The following is an 18,250-nucleotide window of genomic DNA, read 5'->3' on the forward strand; positions in this document are numbered from 1 at the left end:
GGTTTTCATGTTTCATATGGAAACATTTTTTTGTTTGTTTCTCTGTGTTGTTTTTTTAAAATCACAAACTGATGTGGAAATGTGAATAAGAAATTGAGAAAAACTGGAATTGATAGATTCAGTAACCCATATTTCTGGACAACTTTGCACTATTTTTATTCTGGTGAACATGAGGGAGAAATTTGATTCAGTTCGCAATTAGAGGCAAACTTACCTCACTTGCCTTTTGCACAATGATATGTGAGCAGGAAAACAGCCATCCTTTAAAACATGTACTTATCTGAATTTTGCAGTACAATTCTGCAGCCAAGCAATGACTACAAGGGAGGCTTTTTTTTGGCATTGTGCGGGAGGGGGCATTGTGTGTGGAGGGGAGGACAGGGAGAGAAGAGAAGAGTTTCCAGGTCCAATTGATATTTAAAGTCCTAAATGAGGCCCCACATATCTGAAAGACTGCCAATAGACCTTTCTGAGTGCTAAAATCACCACCTGTGCTATGAAACCAGAGGCTTCTTTCATTCTAAAGAAGAAACTTTGTGTAGGACAGCTAGTAAAAGGTAAAGGACCCCTGGACAGTTGAGTCCAATCAAAGGCAACTATAGGGTTGCGGCGCTCATCTCTCTTCCAGGCCAGGAGAGCCAGTGTTTGTCCACAGACAGCTTTCCGGGTCATGTGGCCAGCATGACTAAACCGCTTCTAGCACAACTGAACACTGTGATGGAAACCAGAGCACATGGAAACACTGTTTACCTTCCCGCCGCAGTGGTACCTATTTATCTACTTGCACTGGTATACTTTTGAACTGCTAGGCTGGCAGGAGCTGGGACAGAGCAACAGGAGCTCACCCAGTCGCAGGGATTTGAACTGCCAACCTTCCGATCAGCAAGCACAAGAGGCTCAGTGGTTTAGACCACAGCGCCACCCACTCCCCTAGGACAGCTGGTACATTGTTATTAAAACATGGCTTTCATTGTTCCCATGGGAGCTGGGGATTGTTAGGTCTAGGCAGAAAGAGGGGTGTGTGACATCATTGGAAATATCACAAAGGCAGACATGGAAACCACCCAGAATCATGCTTGCTAGATGAGCAGCGCAGAGGAAAGGAGGCAGTGTTCCTGTGATCTGATGCTGAAGGACAGAACCAACTATAGGGAGAGATGATACTGAGCAATAAGGTACATCCCAATCCACAGACCCGAGAATATGCTACCAAATCACTTTGTGTCTTGCATCTGGTCAAGAAGACAGAGTAGGCAAGACTCTGGCAAGCTGCTCCTTTATTCACAACCTTTTTTCCAGCGGCAGTAATGCTTCTGAATACTAGTAGCTGGAAACTGCGGGAGAGGAGAGGGCTGTTGTTCTCAGGTCCTGTTTGAACGTTTCCCTCAGGTAACTGGTTGGCCACTGAGAGAACAGGATGCTTGTGTTCTTAAGTTCCATATAGTTCTTGCCCCTCTGCCTTCCAGTCTTTCGCCCCCCCCCCTTCTCCTTCCTCTTTACCCTTTTCTTCTAGGGACAAATGTGTGGAAAATGAACTGGGAAGCACAGGCAGTTGGCATCTTTTTCTAGGAGCTGAGGGTCCCACACTCTGGCAGGGTTTAATAATCAATCCCTCTTTCAGGGAACTCTGAAAACGGTACCTCTGCATGGGGAGGAAAGGGGTTTTCCTAACATCTCTCAACACGCTTAGCAAACCACAGCTGCTAGGATCCTTTGGAGGAATAATAATAATAATAATAATAATAATAATATATATATATATATATATATATATATATATATATATATATATATATATACCCCGCCCATCCGGCTGGGTTTCCCCAGCCACTCTGGGTGGCTTCCAACAGGTTTTTTAAAAAATAAAAAATAAAAGATCAAACATTAAAAACTTCCCTAAACAAGGCTGCCTTCAGATGTCTTCTAAAAATCAGACAGTTGTTTATTTCCTTGACATCTGATAGGAGGGCGTCCACAGGGCGGGTGCCACTACTGAGAAGGCCCTCTTCCTGGAAGACGCTGTGTCTGTTTAAGGCGGCATGATGTTGCTTCAAATGTGTAGTGCAGGTAGGGCAGGTGGAACTCTGTTCAGAAGAATCCCAGAGCAGAGCCAACTAATGCTAGTTTTGTCCCCATCGCCTTCACAAGTTATGTTCTTCAAGGTAAACACTAAAAGGCCTGGAAGCTGACGAATAGTGCTACCCTCTCAACTGGTTCCAAGTAAGAAGGCAGGCATGTGAGGATTTTCTGAGGGCAGACTGAGGTTTGTTGGGCGTTTCCCCATTCTTCCAAATGGACCGTTCTCTACTGAGATGGACCAAATAGTCTCATTCCGTATAAGGGAGCTTCCTTTGTTCCTATGAGCACCTCCCAAACCACCTTGTAAGTCCAATGGCACAGAGTAGGAGCCTATGGAGTGCAGGAGATGTGACATTCATCAAGCCAGAGGGATGATCCTAAGAGACTCTAGTTGTTCAAAAGGAAGAAGAAGAAGAAGAAGAGTTTGGATTTTATATCCCGCCTTTCACTCCCCTTCAGGAGTCTCAAAGCGGCTAACATTCTCCTTTCCCTTCCTCCCCCACAACAAACACTCTGTGAGGTGAGTGGGGCTGAGAGACTTCACAGAAGTGTGACTGGCCCAAGGTCACCCAGCAGCTGCATGTGGAGGAGCGGAGACACGAACCCGGTTCCCCAGATTACGTGACTACCGCTCTTAACCACTACACCACACTGGCTGACAGAGCCTAGACGAGGCTCTAGGCTCGTCTGACACTGGCTGACAGAGCCTAGACGAGGTGGACTGGAGTGTCATCATCCCAAGCCTTATTAGAGTACATTGCTCACTAGGAGGTCTCCATGGTACTGAAACAAGCAACCTGTATTGTTTTATCACCTCCTTCCTGTTACCAGAGCAGGGCAGTTCCCCACACCTGCTCTGACATATCAATGTGATGTCTTACTATTTTAAGGATGCCTGATGATGCTGTACTCCCCCCTCCTTTTCTGCAGGTCCTCCTCAAGATCTGCCAGGCAACTTTCCGGGAAAAGACATACTTTACTTTGTGCTGCATCAACCTCACCTTGCTCGTAATTGTCATAGGCTCTCCCTTAATGCTATGGCATCATTATGAAGATGCTCAATATTTAATGTTGGGATGGTGGACCATATGTGATCAGTTAGGATGCGATGCCATTTTTGTCATAAATGGTAAGTGGCATGCTTGTTTAATATTGGGGATGGGTGGGGAGTTCCTGGGCCAAATGAGTAATTGTTAATTGATTACCAGGGCTATAAATGGTGCAGTATGCTAAGCTGAAATTATGCATCCTATGTTAGCAACACTATCACCAGAAAAACAACAACCAACTGAGCAAATTAATGCACCTTTTAAACTGCACACTGTAGTCTGCACATTTCTACTACTTTGCCAAATTTAGGGTCGGATCATTATAGGTAGGAGACACACTGGGATTTTTCTCCCTTCCATCCAGCACTTTAGTTAGCAACAGGGTAACATGTGCCTCCATCATGAGCAAGATCCAGTTGATCTATTTTCTTAGAGATGATTCGTGGGGGCTCTGCTACCCAGTAGGCAGAAGTCAAAGGCCATCAACCAGGGAGGACAGAGAGAACAGAAAAATGTCACCTGGATAATTCTGGCTCTATAGAGACACCTTGTTACTCCTGTTCTTGATACCAGACTTGAGTATGGTTTTGATCATGAAAATATTTTGAAAGCCACGTGAGAGCCTTTGGGGGCAATGCAGGGAAGATGTAAGTATTCTAAATAAGTAAACAGATGTTGTGGGGAGAGCAACTCCCACCAGAGCCACAGCAAGCAGGCAGGCGAGGCCAGATTCATTCCTCTACATTATGATGTCAACATTAAACACCTCCATCTCCTCGGAATGAGGTGGAGCTCTCATTGAGCTATTGCTGACAGGTTTATTGTTGCTTTTGATTTGTAATCTTTCACTATGCATTTTCTTGTTTGCTGCTTTGCACATTTTATATGGAAAGGCAGAGCATCCAATCAGCAAAGACATTTTGCTATTAATTGGTGTTCATCCTTTAGCTGGGCTGGGATCTGACGGGGCCTTTTTTAGTTGTTGCAGGATGAGTATTTTTAGGTAATTTTTAATAAAAAAAATCTTTTGTGCATTTCAATTTGACATTCACTGCTTTTTTTAAAAATGTAAGTCTCTCTGAGGCAAGAGTCATAGAATCATAGAGTTGGAAGAGACCACAAGGGCCATCGAGTCCAACCCCCTGCCAAGCAGGAAACACCATCAGAGCATTCCTGACATATGGTTGTCAAGCCTCTGCTTAAAGACCTCCAAAGGAGGAGACTCCACCACACTCCTTGGCAGCAAATTCCACTGCCGAACAGCTCTTACTGTCAGGAAGTTCTTCCTAATGCTTAGGTGGAATCTTCTTTCTTGTAGTTTGGATCCATTGCTCCTTGTCCGCTTCTCTGGAGCAGCAGAAAACAACCTTTCTCCCTCCTCTATATGACATCCTTTTATATATTTGAACATGGCTATCATATCACCCCTTAACCTCCTCTTCTCCAGGCTAAACATGCCCAGCTCCCTTAGCCGTTCCCCATAAGGCATCATTTCCAGACCTTTGACCATTTTGGTTGCCCTCCTCTGGACACGTTCCAGTTTGTCAGTGTCCCTCTTGAACTGTGGTGCCCAGAACTGGACACAGTACTCCAGGTGAGGTCTGACCAAAGAAGAATGGCTTTATGGGACAGATATTAATCATGAAATAATAAAACACTCCCCGGGGACATATCATTTGGGGAAAAGGCTCAGGACCTCAGCACAAGGGTCAAAGCCAATGATCTGAAATGAGATGTTGGAGGGGTGGCCCAAGACATTTTGGAACCTGAGGCGGTCCCCAAAATGGTGCTCACCTCCCTGCCAGGGAAGAGGGGTGAGGCAAGATCTACATCAGGGGCAAGGTGGGAGGTGATTCTGCTGCCTGAGGCAGTCAGCTCGCCTTGTCTCATGGGTGGGTTGGCTCTGGGTATTGGAAAGGAATACCTTTCAGTATTACAATGGAGTGATACTGCTTGGAACAAATCTCCAAAAATCTAGGAAGGAGGATGCAGAAGGTCTTGGACACACAAAATTCTAGTTGGGGCAGAAATGGGGTGAGGAACATGTGGTCCTCCAGAGGTTGCTGGGCTACAGCTCTTATCATTCCTGGTCATTGCCCAGGCTGGCTGGGGCTGGTGGGAGTTGCAGTCCAATGACAACCAGAGGGCCACAGGTGAGTCACCAGTGGGTCAATAGCCTGAGTTAGTCTAAGGAAGCTTAATATTTAATAATTGTTTTGTGTGTTGTTGTTGTTTTTTTAAAAATCCTTCCAGGATATATGGAGGCTACTCAGATCCTTTCAATATTAGCTGTCCTTATGAGTTTAATTGCTGTGGTTTCATCACGGGATCTCCTCTCTCGCCTTGCAACCGTGCAGATATGTGAAGCCCTGATTTCTTCTCTGGCGAACTTCAGCACAGGTACATTTGAAACCTCAGAGGCACTGCCTCTGCAACCTCAGAAACCAGAGGGCTAGGGCCAGGGAGAGATGAACACCATTTACTGTGATGTATGCCTTCAGTGCCTCATATAGCATCTTGCTCCTAACAAAACAAAAATAAAGCATACTAAATCAGAGGAAATGTGCAATTCTGTACCATTGGCATAATATATAGAGGTCGGGGGAGGTCATTTGAATCCTTGATCAGGATCATCTGAGCACAGAATTTCTATTTTTAATGGGACATTAAATAAACCTTGTTGATTTAATTGAGTCAAAGTACACATTGGCAGATTTTCTTGATAATAGTGATAAAATACATTCTTATAATGTTTTTATATTATTTATTTTATTTTATTTATTCTTATAATGTTTCATTTATTTATTTATTTAATTTATAAATGTTATTTATTTATTTATTTATTTATTTATTTATTTATTTTATTTGCATTTATATCCCACTTTTTTTTCCTCCAAGGAGCTCAAGGGGGTGTACATGGTTCTCCCCAATCCTCATTTAATCCCCACAACAACCCTGTGAGGTGGGTTAGGCCGAGAGACAGTGACTGGCTCAAGGGAACCCAGTGAGCTTCATGGCTGAGTGGAGAATTGAACTCTGGTCTCCCAGGTCCCAGTCTGACACTTTAACCACTATACCACATTGGCTGTAAATGTACACAGTGTCTGATGTCCGTAGTAATGATAATAGATCAAAGTACATTATGACGATTATAATTATATTGTGCTAGCTGCATACCTAGAACATCACAAACAACGAGTAAGACAGGTCTCTACTCCATGGGAGTTTAGAATTTAAAACATTTGATGAGGAAACAGCAGTGGAAGGTGGGAATGACGTCTTGGACAGACGTGTGATGATTTTGATTACATGAACCTTGGAGTTGCATGCATATATGAAATCAGGTGTGCAGGTAAAGATGGTGCAGAGCCAACAAAGGATTTGCAAAGCACTGTGAACAGCACCCCACACAGCTCTTTACAAACTCCGACAACCAGCCAGTTGGGTGCTTGAAGAGAGACCTGCATGGTGCTTTGAAGTCCTAACAACCAGCTGGCTGTTGTGGCTTCAACCCTGCATGGTTCAATTCCAAAACCGTGCAAGTGAAAACATGCCACCTGACCTCATTGTGATGTGCGATGGCCTCACCCTCCTGTCCAACGTGGCTGGGCTGCAGGGAAATAAAGGCGAGGTACCTACTGGTTGGCTTCAGTTCCTCACTCCTGCAATAAGGAACAAAGACTTGGGAGATGAGGGAGCATCTAATCCAGGCTTCCTCAACCTCAGCCCTCCAGATGTTTTTGGCCTACAACTCCCATGTTCCCTAGCTAGCAGGACCAGTCATCAGGGATGATGGGAATTGTAGTCTCAAAACATCTGGAGGGCTGAGGTTGAGGAAGCCTGTGGTAATCCCTGAGGTGATACAATGGGTCAGTGCATATTTCTCTTAACCAAAAGGCTGGTGGTTTGAGTGCACCCAGGACAGGATTCCCACATTGCAGCAGGTTGGATTTGCTGACCCCAGGGTTCCTCACAACTCTACAATTCTCTGATTCTATAGAACAGGAGAAGTGGGGCAGAATGTTTGGAAAGACACAAGCCCTTTTTGTTGGGGATAATTCAGATGGACATTCCCTGGTGTCAAAAAAGATTATTTATGTATGCCACCACTGCAGCCCGTGTTTTGTTAGCCAAAAAATGGAAAATGAGCGAGGTCCCAACTAAAGAAGAATGGCAACTTAAGCTGATGGATAATGCGCAACTTGCGGACCTAACATATAGAATAAGAGAACAATAAGAACATACGTTTAAAGAAGATTGGAAAATGTTTATTGAATATATGGGGGTGGGTAATTGTGTACATTTGAAAACGTTGGCAGCATTAAGATAAATTCAACAGTGTAAATAAGTTTTGATGGATGTAATAATGGAATACTGAATGGTTTAGTTTATGTAAAATATGCAGGGATTTATGATATGTAAAATGAACCACGGAAAGAGAAGAAGGGAAGTCATTGATATTTTAAGGTTGTTTATAGAAAACTTAATAAAAATTATGTATCTAAAAAAGGAAATACACAAGTCCCTGTTCCCAAGAAGCTTACAATCTAGAATGGTCAGCATGGAAAAACCACAGAGCGATTGTGCATCATTTGTTTGGTTGCAACTGAGAATGAGGGTGCAAGGGATAAGCCAAAGGTCGCACAGAGGGATCTGAAATAAGTGATATGAGAACAGGGCAGCAAGGGATAATGGGTGGAATTGTTCAATGGCGAGGGAGACCTCCGGTCAGCTGAAGATGGTGGAATGTGGGAAGAGTGGAGGAGATGAACAGAGACAGAAAGAGAAACCAGGCCCCAAAGGCAGGAGGGACACACATCACCCCAACGCTTCTTTCTCTTTGCCTGCAGGTATCATCCTGGTGTGCTCTCTGGTGATTACAGACATGAAGCTTAGAACCGAAGTAGATACAGATGGCACTCGCCTCACACTTTTCTGTGGTTTCTTCCTAGCTTGCTTTGTCTGCATCTTGTGCTTTCTCTTGGGTGAGTATACAGGTGGGAAGGAGTGGGATGCAGGTGAAGCTGGGAGTCTAGGAGAGCTAGTCTACATTCTCACCTGACATGATCATGAAGGTAGATTTCTCGGGGTGTGCTGACCCCTGGGATTTCCCCAAATGCAAGGGACTCCACATAATTTGTAGGAGTGAGAGACTTAATTTGTGCATTGTTGTTGTTGTTCTTTTTCCTGTTGTTGTTATTGGAGTGCTAGTCTAGACAAGGGCACCATAATGAGACATGGCAAGGTGAAAAGGCATCTTCTGTGAAAACGCATGCAGATTTTCAGGCAGACTTCTTGAAGAAAAGTTCACAAAACTAATGTGGAAATTGCGGGGGGGGGGGGGGGCGCAAAGGGAACTTAAGGCTGTGAAATTTAGAAACAGAGAGTATCTGAAACTGACCAGTCCCACATGACACTTGATACAAACAGCATGAAATACATAAAAAGAATAGAGATGAATTTACATACCAAAAGGAGGTTCTTGCTTTACCACCTGCTTCCTCATTGCTATTGAAGATAGAAGGGTTTTGGTTTGCCATGTCAGTAACTTAAAGAGTAATCAATTACACAGAAAGAGATCAAAGTTCCAGTGGGTCGTCTGCATAGAACTCTCAGTAGGGAAAAGCTCACCTTTCTCTAGGCTACCTATAGAAACTGCAATGTGAATGGAAGTGACTTGTAGAGTCTGTTTCCCTGTTTCCACAAGGAGTTGTTCACTGAGCAGAATGTTGCCATGCTGGCCAGATAGAAGAGCAGAGATTGATGAGCATTAAAGCGGTCCTTGATTTGTTGAAGCTTTCAAAACAAACACATCACTAGCAGTTTCATTAGTATGGGATAAATAGGTTCCCATAACCTTTTTCAAAGCAAAGGTTGCTTGTCCCCCCCCCCAGCATTCCTAGGGAAGATGACAGGGACGTGGGTGGCGCTGTGGGTTAAACCACAGAGTCTAGGACTTGCCGATCAGAAGGTCGGTGGTTCGAATCACCGTGACGGGGTGAGCTCCCGTTGCTCAGTCCCTGCTCCTGCCAACCTAGCAGTTCAAAAGCACGTCAAAGTGCAAGCAGATAAATAGGTACTGCTCCGGTGGGAAGGTAAACAGTGTTTCCATGTGCTGCTCTTGTTCACCAGAAGCGGCTTAGTCATGCTGGCCACATGACCCGGAAGCTGTACGCCGGCTCCCTCAGCCAATAAAGCGAGATGAGCGCTGCAACCCCAGAGTTGGTCATGACTGGACCTAATGGTCAGGGGTCCCTTTATCTTTACCTTTAGGAAAGATGACACTATGAACAATAGGAACCCATAGCGACCTTATGCTGACTCAGTGCTTTTTCTCCCCTCGGACAGTGACTCTCAGTGGCTACAGATGGGACTTCCCCTCCACCACTTTTCAGCTGGGGGATGCTGAATATTTTTGCAGGATTGTTGAATGTTTGCACATGGAGCTATGACTCACCATTTCAGCATGATAGTGTCCTTTAACACGGGTGGGTTGGCTGAAGTTGTTGGTGCTCACCTGAAACTACTTTGGTGACACTATCACCTGGGCATCTTTACTAGTTACAAAAAAAAATTAATAATGCACCATGAAACAGCCAAGTTGCAGGACGATTCATTATGATCCGCTCTTCCCCTCTTTTCCAGGCACACAGAGCCTGCTGCGGCACTTGGGCTTCACTTCAGCAGAGGAGAGGTTGTGCATGGAAATATCCCCAGAGAAGAGTACACACCACCACACGGAGCTGCAATTGTAGACCATAGTCCATATCTACAACCACATACATTTCCCTATTGGAGCTAAACATGGGGCCCTGGAACATGATTGGATAATGGTTTAGGATGGTCTGCCTTGGCCAACATGGTGGCCTCCACATCTTCCCGGAACAGCTGATTACTTTACTCTCACTTTTTACCCACATCACTTTTACTCAGCAACATTGAAAAATAAAATAAAATAATAAAAACACTTGACAGCTGGATGTTTCTCAGTCAGAGGCAAGACAACAGATGATCACATAATTCTCCAACACCTTGTGGTTATTTTTTGTCTCTGTACTAATCAGTGCTACTCAGGGTTATTGGTTTTTCAGTCTTGCCTGTTGCCTCATATGTAGGCAGGGATTGAGTTGGCATCTCCAGGCTGCTCCCCCAACCATGCCTGCCTCATACCACCAGTCCCATCCATGTTTGCACCTGGTTTTGCTGGATGTAGCGACGTCTCATGGCCAGGACAGCCCCCAACTACCTCCCAACAGAAGGAATGTAAGAACCTGTCCATTCCAGTTATCTCAGTTTCTTCATATTTCCAAGCTTATAGCCAGTATGGCTTAGTGCTTGGAGTGTTCAGCTAAGACCTGAAAGTTCATAATCCTCCCTCAGCTATGAAGCTCACTGAGTGACACTGAGCTTCTAAGTCTAACCTACCTCACAGGGTTGTTGCAGAGATTAAATGAGGAGGGGGAGAGCCATGTATGCCACCTCGAGCTCCTTGGAGAAAATGTTGGGGACGTAAATGCAATAAATAAACAAACGAAAATTTCAGTTCTCCATACTTCTGCAGCAATTGGCACATTTCCGCCCCGTTTTGTTAGCGTTATTTTTAAAAACCCTTATGTCAGTTAATCACAATTTTAGTGTGAATTTCTCCCGAGGAACAAAAGAGGATGTCTCCTAATGAAAAGCAGCTGCTCTGGTCTCTTGAGACACTTTTCCTGGACGGAGGGAAGATTCCATGGCAGTTGGAAGCCAAGACTCTTGGAGGCTGGGCGGCCATTTTGTTGTTAGGGTCATGACAAGAGAGGAGAGCAAAGAGGAGGGTAGAGAGCATGGCTGGAATGGGAGATAGCTGAAGCTTTCTTTTTTCAGGCTCAATTGTGGTGAATCCAAAAGCAAGAGTGTGTTGGGGGGGTCTTTGTGCTTCCGCTCCTCCACTTACTGCAGCCCTGAGCCACAGGACATTTCCAGGATAACAAGAACCCTAGAAATATTAAGTATAACAGCTTATACAGCATCTCTGCCCCACCTGGAAAGCAACAAAATGGGTTATCAGAGAGGCCTTGTAAGTGCATTTGCCTGAACCAGCCTCTCTGCGATCAAGAAACCTGCCTTGCCAGGGAGTGGAATGGGCATTTCTGGCGTAAACAAAACAAACTGGGTTGTGGGCTGTGGGCTGAAGATGCGAGATTGAAATTCTTGGGTTTAAAAAATAAAATTGCTTTCTATTTTAGAGCAGAGTTAAGAGCTTGGAAGCTGGATGTAGCCATCACCCTTTATATTGCGTTTTATGTCTCATACACACACTGCTTTAAAAATATAAAATAAAACACACAGAGATCCCATTGGTAAAGGGGGAAGAAAGGTTCTTTACTCATGGCTTATTCTTACTTACAATGATGGCTTGGGATTCTAAACCTGCAGGATGGCAGCTAGTTTCTCATGGCTGCTTCATGCAGGAGAGAGGAAGGGCCAGAGTTTGGTGGGAAACCACAAAGTGCATTTCCCCCCCTACTTGTTACCCTGAACCCCTTCCTCTGTTGACTAGAGGCATATGTAAGGTTGCTTATAACCAGGGCTTTTTCAGCTGGAACTCGCCAGAACTCAGTTCCATCACCTCTCAGGTGGGCGCCATTGTCCTTATAACAAGGGAGGCATTTATGGTGAGTTCCAGCACCTCTTTTTCTAGAAAAACAGCACTAGTTATAACCCTGGTCGCAGAGTGGGGAGTGTGTTTTGAGGATGTGTTAGACTAGTAAGTTTGATGCGCATATGACCTGCCTACATTGAAAATATTTTTCAGCCTTTACTTTATGTGTGTGCAGTAGTGAGAAGGGGGAGAAATCCCTAAGGGGAAACAATCGATCATCTAAGAACTCTGGAAGAGCAGGGGGAGAACCCTTCTAGATCCCTTTTGAAAGAAGCATGAAGAGAAAACCATGGAACAGGGAGTGGATTTGACATGGAAGCTGACACAACAGAAGAGGTAAGATTGCCAAGGCAGTGGGTTCCTGTTTACAGGTCACCTCAGTAAAAAAATGGCTGGAAGGGGTCTTGAATCTCACAGCACTTCTTGTGACAGCCCTTCAGATATATATATCATCCTGGTCACCCTCCTCTGCACATGTCCCTCTCCATCACATATGCCGAGTGCTTTGAAGAACCAGTGCCAGTTACTATTCTGATGTTGAGCTTTCCTCTCCCACCCTCTGCAGTTCTTCAAGCTCCGGCCTGGTTTCTACAAAAAACTACACTATGGTGCCGGCTGTGTCAACTTCCTGGTGCTTCTAATCATCACCATATCTCCCTACTGGCTGGGGTATTCTGCAGAGGCAGGCAATTTTACTATGGGGGTTTGGACTTACTGCTTTCAGGAAAAATGTGACCTCGTTTCTGAAAGGTCAGGTAAGAGACATGACTTGTGTTCACTTCGCTTAGTGTCCTTGGCCAAATGAGTTGCAGTCGGGGATGTTGCAGTTATACAATCTGCCTAAATTATGCAGTGTGGCAATCCAGTGGGTTTCATGGCTAAGACGGGATTTGAATCCTGGTCTCCCAGATCCTAGTCCTACACTCTAACCACCACACTGGCACCGGCACCAGCCCCTTCTGAGCCAGGCTTCCTTCTAGAGGAGGGATCGCTGCTGACCTTTTATAATATTTGCTATAGCCCAGGTGTCTGTCAAGGAAAATGTGAGGCACCAAAGAAAGGGATATGAGTAACTTTCCAGAATTTGGCCTAACAATTGGTCTGTCTTCCTAGCCAATCAGGCTGTAGGATGTAGTTTTTCAGAAGGATTTGGCTTTTCAGAACTTTAAAGGAAGTGTGTTATCTCACAACTGAGGAATTATCAAACTGGCATTGTGGACTTGAGGTACCTACCTAGATGAGGTAACACAGGTGCTCATCATAAGATCAGCTTCCAGTTAGTGAAAACTGAGCTACTTTCTTAGGGGGAAGCTTTTTACCCATAAAAAGGTAAAGGGACCCCTGACCATTAGGTCCAGTTGTAACCGATTCTGGGGTTGCAGTGCTCATCTCGCTTTATTGGCCGAGGGAGCTGGCATACAGCTTCCGGGTCATGTGGCCAGCATGATTAAGCCACTTCTGGTGAACCAGAGCAGTGCACGGAAACGCCGTTTACTTCCCGCCGGAGCGGTATCTATTTATCTACTTGCACTTTGACGTGCTTTTGAACTGCTAGGTTGGCAGGAGCAGGGACCGAACAACGGGAGCTTACCCCGTCGCGGGGATTCGAACCTCCAACCTTCTGATCGGCAAGCCCTAGGCTCTGTGGTTTAACCCACAGTGCCACCCGCGTCCCCTTTTTACCCATAGGTCTGAGCAAAAAGAACCGCCTTTGTAGACAAAAGCCTGAACCAAATGAAAAACAAACAAATTCCTTGACTAGCCTGGCCAATGGCTGGTGTTCTTGTGGAACTGTAAATGCCCAGGTCAGGGCTATGGGGCTTTGTGGAGTTAACCCATGTATGGCAAACGTTTGCCTTTCCAGATGTTGCTGAACAACAACTTCCACCATTGTGACGGGGAGTTGGGATACCACCAGCGGCTGGGGGACCACAAATTCCCCCATCCTGACATACTTGTTTCCACATTGCCCGTTCTTAGCCTCACAAGGACCTGTCAAGGGGACAATGAGAGACAGCACTGGCCCAAGGTCACTCAATGAGTTTTCATGACTGGGTGGAGACTGCAGCCCAGGTCGTAGTCTGAAACTCTTTTCTCTCAGTAGAATGACACATTATAGTAAGACAACTTTATATGTACTTGTTATTTTCTCTTTCCTCTAGTATATCTTTTTGTTGTACGGGCCCTTTTGATAATAGCCATTGGCTGTGGTTTAACTGCCTTGATCACATCGTGGACTTCTTTTCCTCACTGTTTGAAAGAGAATACTGACAAAGCCATGACGTCGTTTGTGACTAACTTCATTGCAGGTATTATGTATATGCCATACACCTACGAAGGGTGGTAGAGTAACAGGATGCCTTTATATTACAGCTGTAGATTTTATTCATTATTGTTGCATTTGCATCCCACCTTTCCTCCAAAGAGCTCAGACCCTCCAAGTGTCCCTATTCTCCAGGGACAGTCCCAGATTTACAGAAGCCGTCTCGGTTTCTGATCTGATCCCAGAATGTTCCACATTTCCTTAAAAGGTAAAGGGACCCCTGACCATTAGGTCTAGTTGCGGACGACTCTGGGACTGCGGCACTCATCTCACTTTATCGGGAGGGAGCCGGCATACAGCTTCCGGGTCATGTGGCCAGCATGACTAAGCCGCTTCTGGTGAACCACAGCAGTGCACGGAAATGCCACTTACCTTCCCGCTGGAGCGGTACCTATTTATCTACTTGCACTTTTGATGTGCTTTCGAACTGCTACGTTAACAGGAGCAGGGACTAAGCAACGGAAGCTTTCCCCGTCACGGGGATTCGAACCGCCAACCTTCTAATCAGCAAGTCCTAGGCTCTGTGGTTTAACTCACAGCGCCACCCGCATCTGTCCCACATTTCCTTAGGTCTTCCTTATTTTCATTGGAGAAATGTTGGGAGGGTATGGAGTCATGCAACCCCCAAGCCAAGTAGATAAGTGACTCTACAACCTTTAGAAGACATCTGAAGGCAGCCCAGTATAGGGAAGATTTTTTAATATTTAATATTTTATTAGGTTTTAATATATGTTGGAAGCCACCCAGAGTGGCTGGGGCAACCCATTCAGATGAGTAGGGTATAAATAATAACATTATTGTTATTATGGAATAGGTTGTCCCTATTTTCATTGGAGAAATGTTGGAGGGTAGGGGAGCTCCTAGTTCTCAACTTTTGCATTTAATTATCACGGCAACCCTGTGAGGTAGTTTGGGCTGAGAGACGGTGACCTGATCCAAGGTCACCCAGCGGCCTTCATGGCTGAGGTAGGATTTGAACCCTTGCCTCTCAGGTCCCAGTTGAGCACTCTAATGACTACACCATATTGCGGGGGGCGGGAGGGGTGTGTGTGTGCACACACGTACAGTGAGTAAGTGTTTGAGCTTTAAAGACATTTTATTTAGGCTTGGCATTAAACAAAAACAAACCAAAAAATGCCCTGGAGAATCAGTGACGGCGTGGGGTGAGAGGAAAGGAAACCTTACAGTTGATAGAGGACTGTTGAGACCCAGTAAACAACAGGGTAGTAGATGAATAATAGTCACCGATTAAAAACTTCCCTGAGCAGGGCTGCCTTCAGATGTCTTCTAAATGTTAGGTAGTTGCTTATCTCTTTGACATCTGGTGGGAGGGCGTTCAACAGGGTGGGCGCCACTACCGAGAAGGCCCTCTGCCTGGTTCCTTGTAGCTTTGCTTCTTGCAATGAGGGAACCACCAGAAGTCTGCTTCTGTGCTCATTGCAAAAGAGCAGATCCTTCCAGTCTGAGCCAATTTTTGTTTTCAGGAATGGTGACCGAAGAACTATCCCAATAATACTATCTTTTACTGTATCGGGGAGGAGGGGAGGTTTCTGGGAACAGAAAGGGGAGAGGTCAGGTGCCATTTCCCATTTCCTCCCGCCTGAAACGTCCCCTATATAATGCATGGAGGGGAATTTAAAGGCTTGTAATGCTCCCAGCATCCCCCAACCTGATGCCCCTCAGATGTGTTGGACTATGGATCCTATCATTATCTCCCTGACTACTGGCCATGCTGTCTGGGGCTGATGGGAGTTGTAGTCCAATGACATCTGGAGAGCCCTGGGTTGGGGAAGGCGGGGATAAACTGTTAGGGGATCATGAAGGACACCACAACCCTAATACTCTCTTCTTTGCCTGCAGCAATCTGCATGCTGACTGCTCTAGTGATTACATACACAAAGCTCAGAACTTCAGTAGATGATGCTGTGCTCCTGTCGCCATGCCAGGATTTCTTCCTTGGTTGTTTTGTCTTTGTTCTGTTCTTCGCCTTAGGTAAATATGCCCTGGCAGGCCAGAGGGTGTGGAGTGAGATGGTGAACTCAGTAGTCTGGCCCAACAATCTAAAGCAGAGTGATGTCTAATTTAAGCTAGAATCCAGAGCTGTGTAGTCAAGCAATGCCAGGCGGACAGGAATGTCAGGGCAAAATTCTGCAAGCTCCACATGCTAATGTGCACACAAAGTTAAATTGCCCTTAAACGAGGAGGGAGGGCAGAATATTTTCAAAGCATTTGTTGTGGCTTAAAAAAAGACCCACACCAAAGGATCCCAAATAAATAAGCATTATCAGTGCAAGGGACAGGCTTTGGGATTTCTGCCTTTGGCATACACAGATAGTGTTTAGTCCACATCTGCACTGTACATTTAGAGCACTTGGGAGAAGCAGTTGTGAGTTCTCCCAAAGAACCCCGGGAATTGTCGTTTGTTCAGGTTCCCGGGAGGAGACCCCCTTTTCCCCTCACACAGCTGCAATTCCCAGAATTCCCTGGGATGAAGGATTGGTTGTTAACCCACTCTGGGGAATTGTAGACAGGGATGATGGGGAGTGGTAGCTCAGCAACAGCTGGAGGGCAAAGGTTTTTCCACACCTGCTTTAAAGGAAGTAGGCAGGTGGTTAAAGGCCTCTACTTTTTCTGTTTCTTTTCTAGCTACAGTCAACCTATGGTGGTACATGCACTTGGTCTCAGCCCAGAAAAAGGCAGCCACCCAAATAACCCCAGCAGAAGAAGCACCATGACAACTGCAGAGCATATAAAGTTCCCTTGGTCCGTCACACCAGCAGATAGGAGGGTCTTGTAATGAGATATTTGCTGGGCTGTGCCCACCATAACAGGCATTCTGCTCTCTGAAGCAAGCTCAATGCTCCTGGAGCCTGTTTGGACAATGCACAGTACTGATGTTTTGGAGATGGAATGGGCTCTGGTAAATTTCCACAAAGTCACTTCTGAAAAGCTGTCTTCTGGAACTGCCCTGCTTGAACTTCCCCAGGGGTGCGGCCTCTTCAGCGATATTTAACAACTAACCATTTCTGCCGAACACAGAACACATCCCTTTCCATGTCTAGGACAATTGTCCATGTCTCTCCACATTTTGGGGTATATTACTTGCAAAATTCACAATAAATAAATCAGATTTTTAAATATTTTTTTAAAAACCCTCTCTTGTCAAATGAATGGTGAGGGACTGCGTTATCATCTGCTTGACCTGAAGAAGATGTTAGGATATTTCCGTTCCACCTTAAAAGGGAGCAGGCTTTGTGAGTCACAGAGTCTGCACATGTCCTATTCACAGGATGTTTATGTTTGCTGTTCCTTTCGATTTTGCAGTCGGTCGAAGACACTGACTCAGAACGGTCATGTTTTCCTTTGTTCTGTTCAACGCTAAATAAAGTCTGTAAACATGCTCTAAATATGCTCTTCTGCGGTGCAGCTTTCTGGCTGTGTTTTCTGCTGATAAAGGGTGTGCACGAGCCTGAGATAGCAGTCTATTTCTGAGGCTTCGTGTCGCTAATTGCTGGATCTGCGTGACTACGGGAGATCGATGGATGTCCGGCAGACGGCTTGGGGCCATGATGGACTATATCTCCCTGGCAGTATTCCCAACAACAAGGTTATGGGCCCAGATTCACAGCACCTGCAGGAGAGTAAACCTGCAACAGACTGCGTGTGAGAGGTATGTCAAAAGCGAAAGAGAGGCGTTTATGTTTACCTCGGAAGGAGTCTTTGATCTCCGGCAGGGCTTAATTGGCCTGGGAGCCGAGCCAGAGAGTTCGTGATTAATGAGCAGCCAAGATAAGGAGTCTCTGAAGTTAATAAGACTCCCGGCTCAAAGGAAAAGCTGAAATGGAGTTTTTCCAAGCTTCTGAGGCAAATGAGTGTCCTAAGTTACATGGGCAGAATTATGAAACCTGGGCAAAATGGTGTGAAAGTTTGCTGCGTCAGTTTGGGGTGTGGCATACCGTATTTGAGGCCCCCCCCCGGTTCCTCTGACAGAGAGATGGAAAGCCGATGATTCGAAGGCGATTGACGTAATAGTCTTATCCGTCTCTCTTGAGGAAATTAAGACGCTTGCTGGCAACACCACTGCACGTGGGATGTGGGATGCTTTGAAGAAAGCCCACCAGCCAGTCATCCCAGCCCAGAGTTTGACTGCATCGG

The 18,250-nt window shown here is 45.5% G+C and overlaps 2 protein-coding genes and 1 long non-coding RNA gene across 4 annotated transcripts; 2 read left to right on the forward strand and 1 right to left on the reverse strand.

The window, feature by feature from the left end:
• Positions 1-1,022: 1,022 nt before the first annotated feature.
• LOC308590150 (uncharacterized protein) lies at positions 1,023-10,095 on the forward strand. The gene is made up of 5 exons (XM_081199910.1): positions 1,023-1,175; positions 3,010-3,208; positions 5,382-5,528; positions 7,979-8,113; positions 9,774-10,095. The coding sequence occupies exons 1-5, from the start codon at positions 1,158-1,160 to the stop codon at positions 9,881-9,883; spliced, it is 609 nt and encodes a 202-aa protein (XP_081056036.1). The 5' UTR covers positions 1,023-1,157; the 3' UTR covers positions 9,884-10,095.
• Positions 5,431-10,693, reverse strand: LOC308590180. The gene is made up of 2 exons (XR_014009710.1): positions 10,554-10,693; positions 5,431-5,651 (listed from the first exon to the last, which is right to left on the reverse strand). It is a non-coding gene; the product is annotated as an uncharacterized lncRNA (long non-coding RNA).
• Positions 10,694-10,889: 196 nt separating this feature from the next.
• Positions 10,890-17,247, forward strand: LOC308590160 (uncharacterized protein). Of its 2 annotated transcripts, none has more exons than XM_081199922.1 (6): positions 10,890-11,187; positions 11,926-12,108; positions 12,338-12,527; positions 13,935-14,081; positions 15,956-16,087; positions 16,742-17,247. In XM_081199922.1, exons 2-6 carry the CDS (start codon positions 12,085-12,087, stop codon positions 16,828-16,830), a joined length of 582 nt encoding a protein of 193 aa, XP_081056048.1. In that variant the 5' UTR covers positions 10,890-11,187; positions 11,926-12,084; the 3' UTR covers positions 16,831-17,247. The 2 variants fall into 2 exon arrangements, with proteins under 2 accessions (XP_081056048.1, XP_081056049.1); XM_081199923.1 differs by having other exon boundaries at positions 10,891-11,187; positions 11,948-12,108.
• Positions 17,248-18,250: the final 1,003 nt, after the last annotated feature.

Source organism: Podarcis bocagei, assembly GCF_964188305.1.
Source record: "Podarcis bocagei genome assembly, chromosome: 7".
Taxonomy (NCBI): domain Eukaryota; kingdom Metazoa; phylum Chordata; class Lepidosauria; order Squamata; family Lacertidae; genus Podarcis; species Podarcis bocagei.

Excerpts from the sequence above, each read along its gene's own strand:
- LOC308590150 (XM_081199910.1), top strand. Across the intron at positions 3,209-5,381 it reads TGCCATTTTTGTCATAAATG|GATATATGGAGGCTACTCAG; the intron begins GTAAGTGGCATG and ends AAATCCTTCCAG. Across the intron at positions 8,114-9,773 it reads CATCTTGTGCTTTCTCTTGG|GCACACAGAGCCTGCTGCGG; the intron begins GTGAGTATACAG and ends CCTCTTTTCCAG.
- LOC308590160 (XM_081199922.1), top strand. The coding sequence starts at position 12,085 with ATGGAAGCTGACACAACAGAAGAG. Across the intron at positions 12,528-13,934 it reads CCTCGTTTCTGAAAGGTCAG|TATATCTTTTTGTTGTACGG; the intron begins GTAAGAGACATG and ends TCTTTCCTCTAG. Across the intron at positions 14,082-15,955 it reads TGTGACTAACTTCATTGCAG|CAATCTGCATGCTGACTGCT; the intron begins GTATTATGTATA and ends CTTTGCCTGCAG.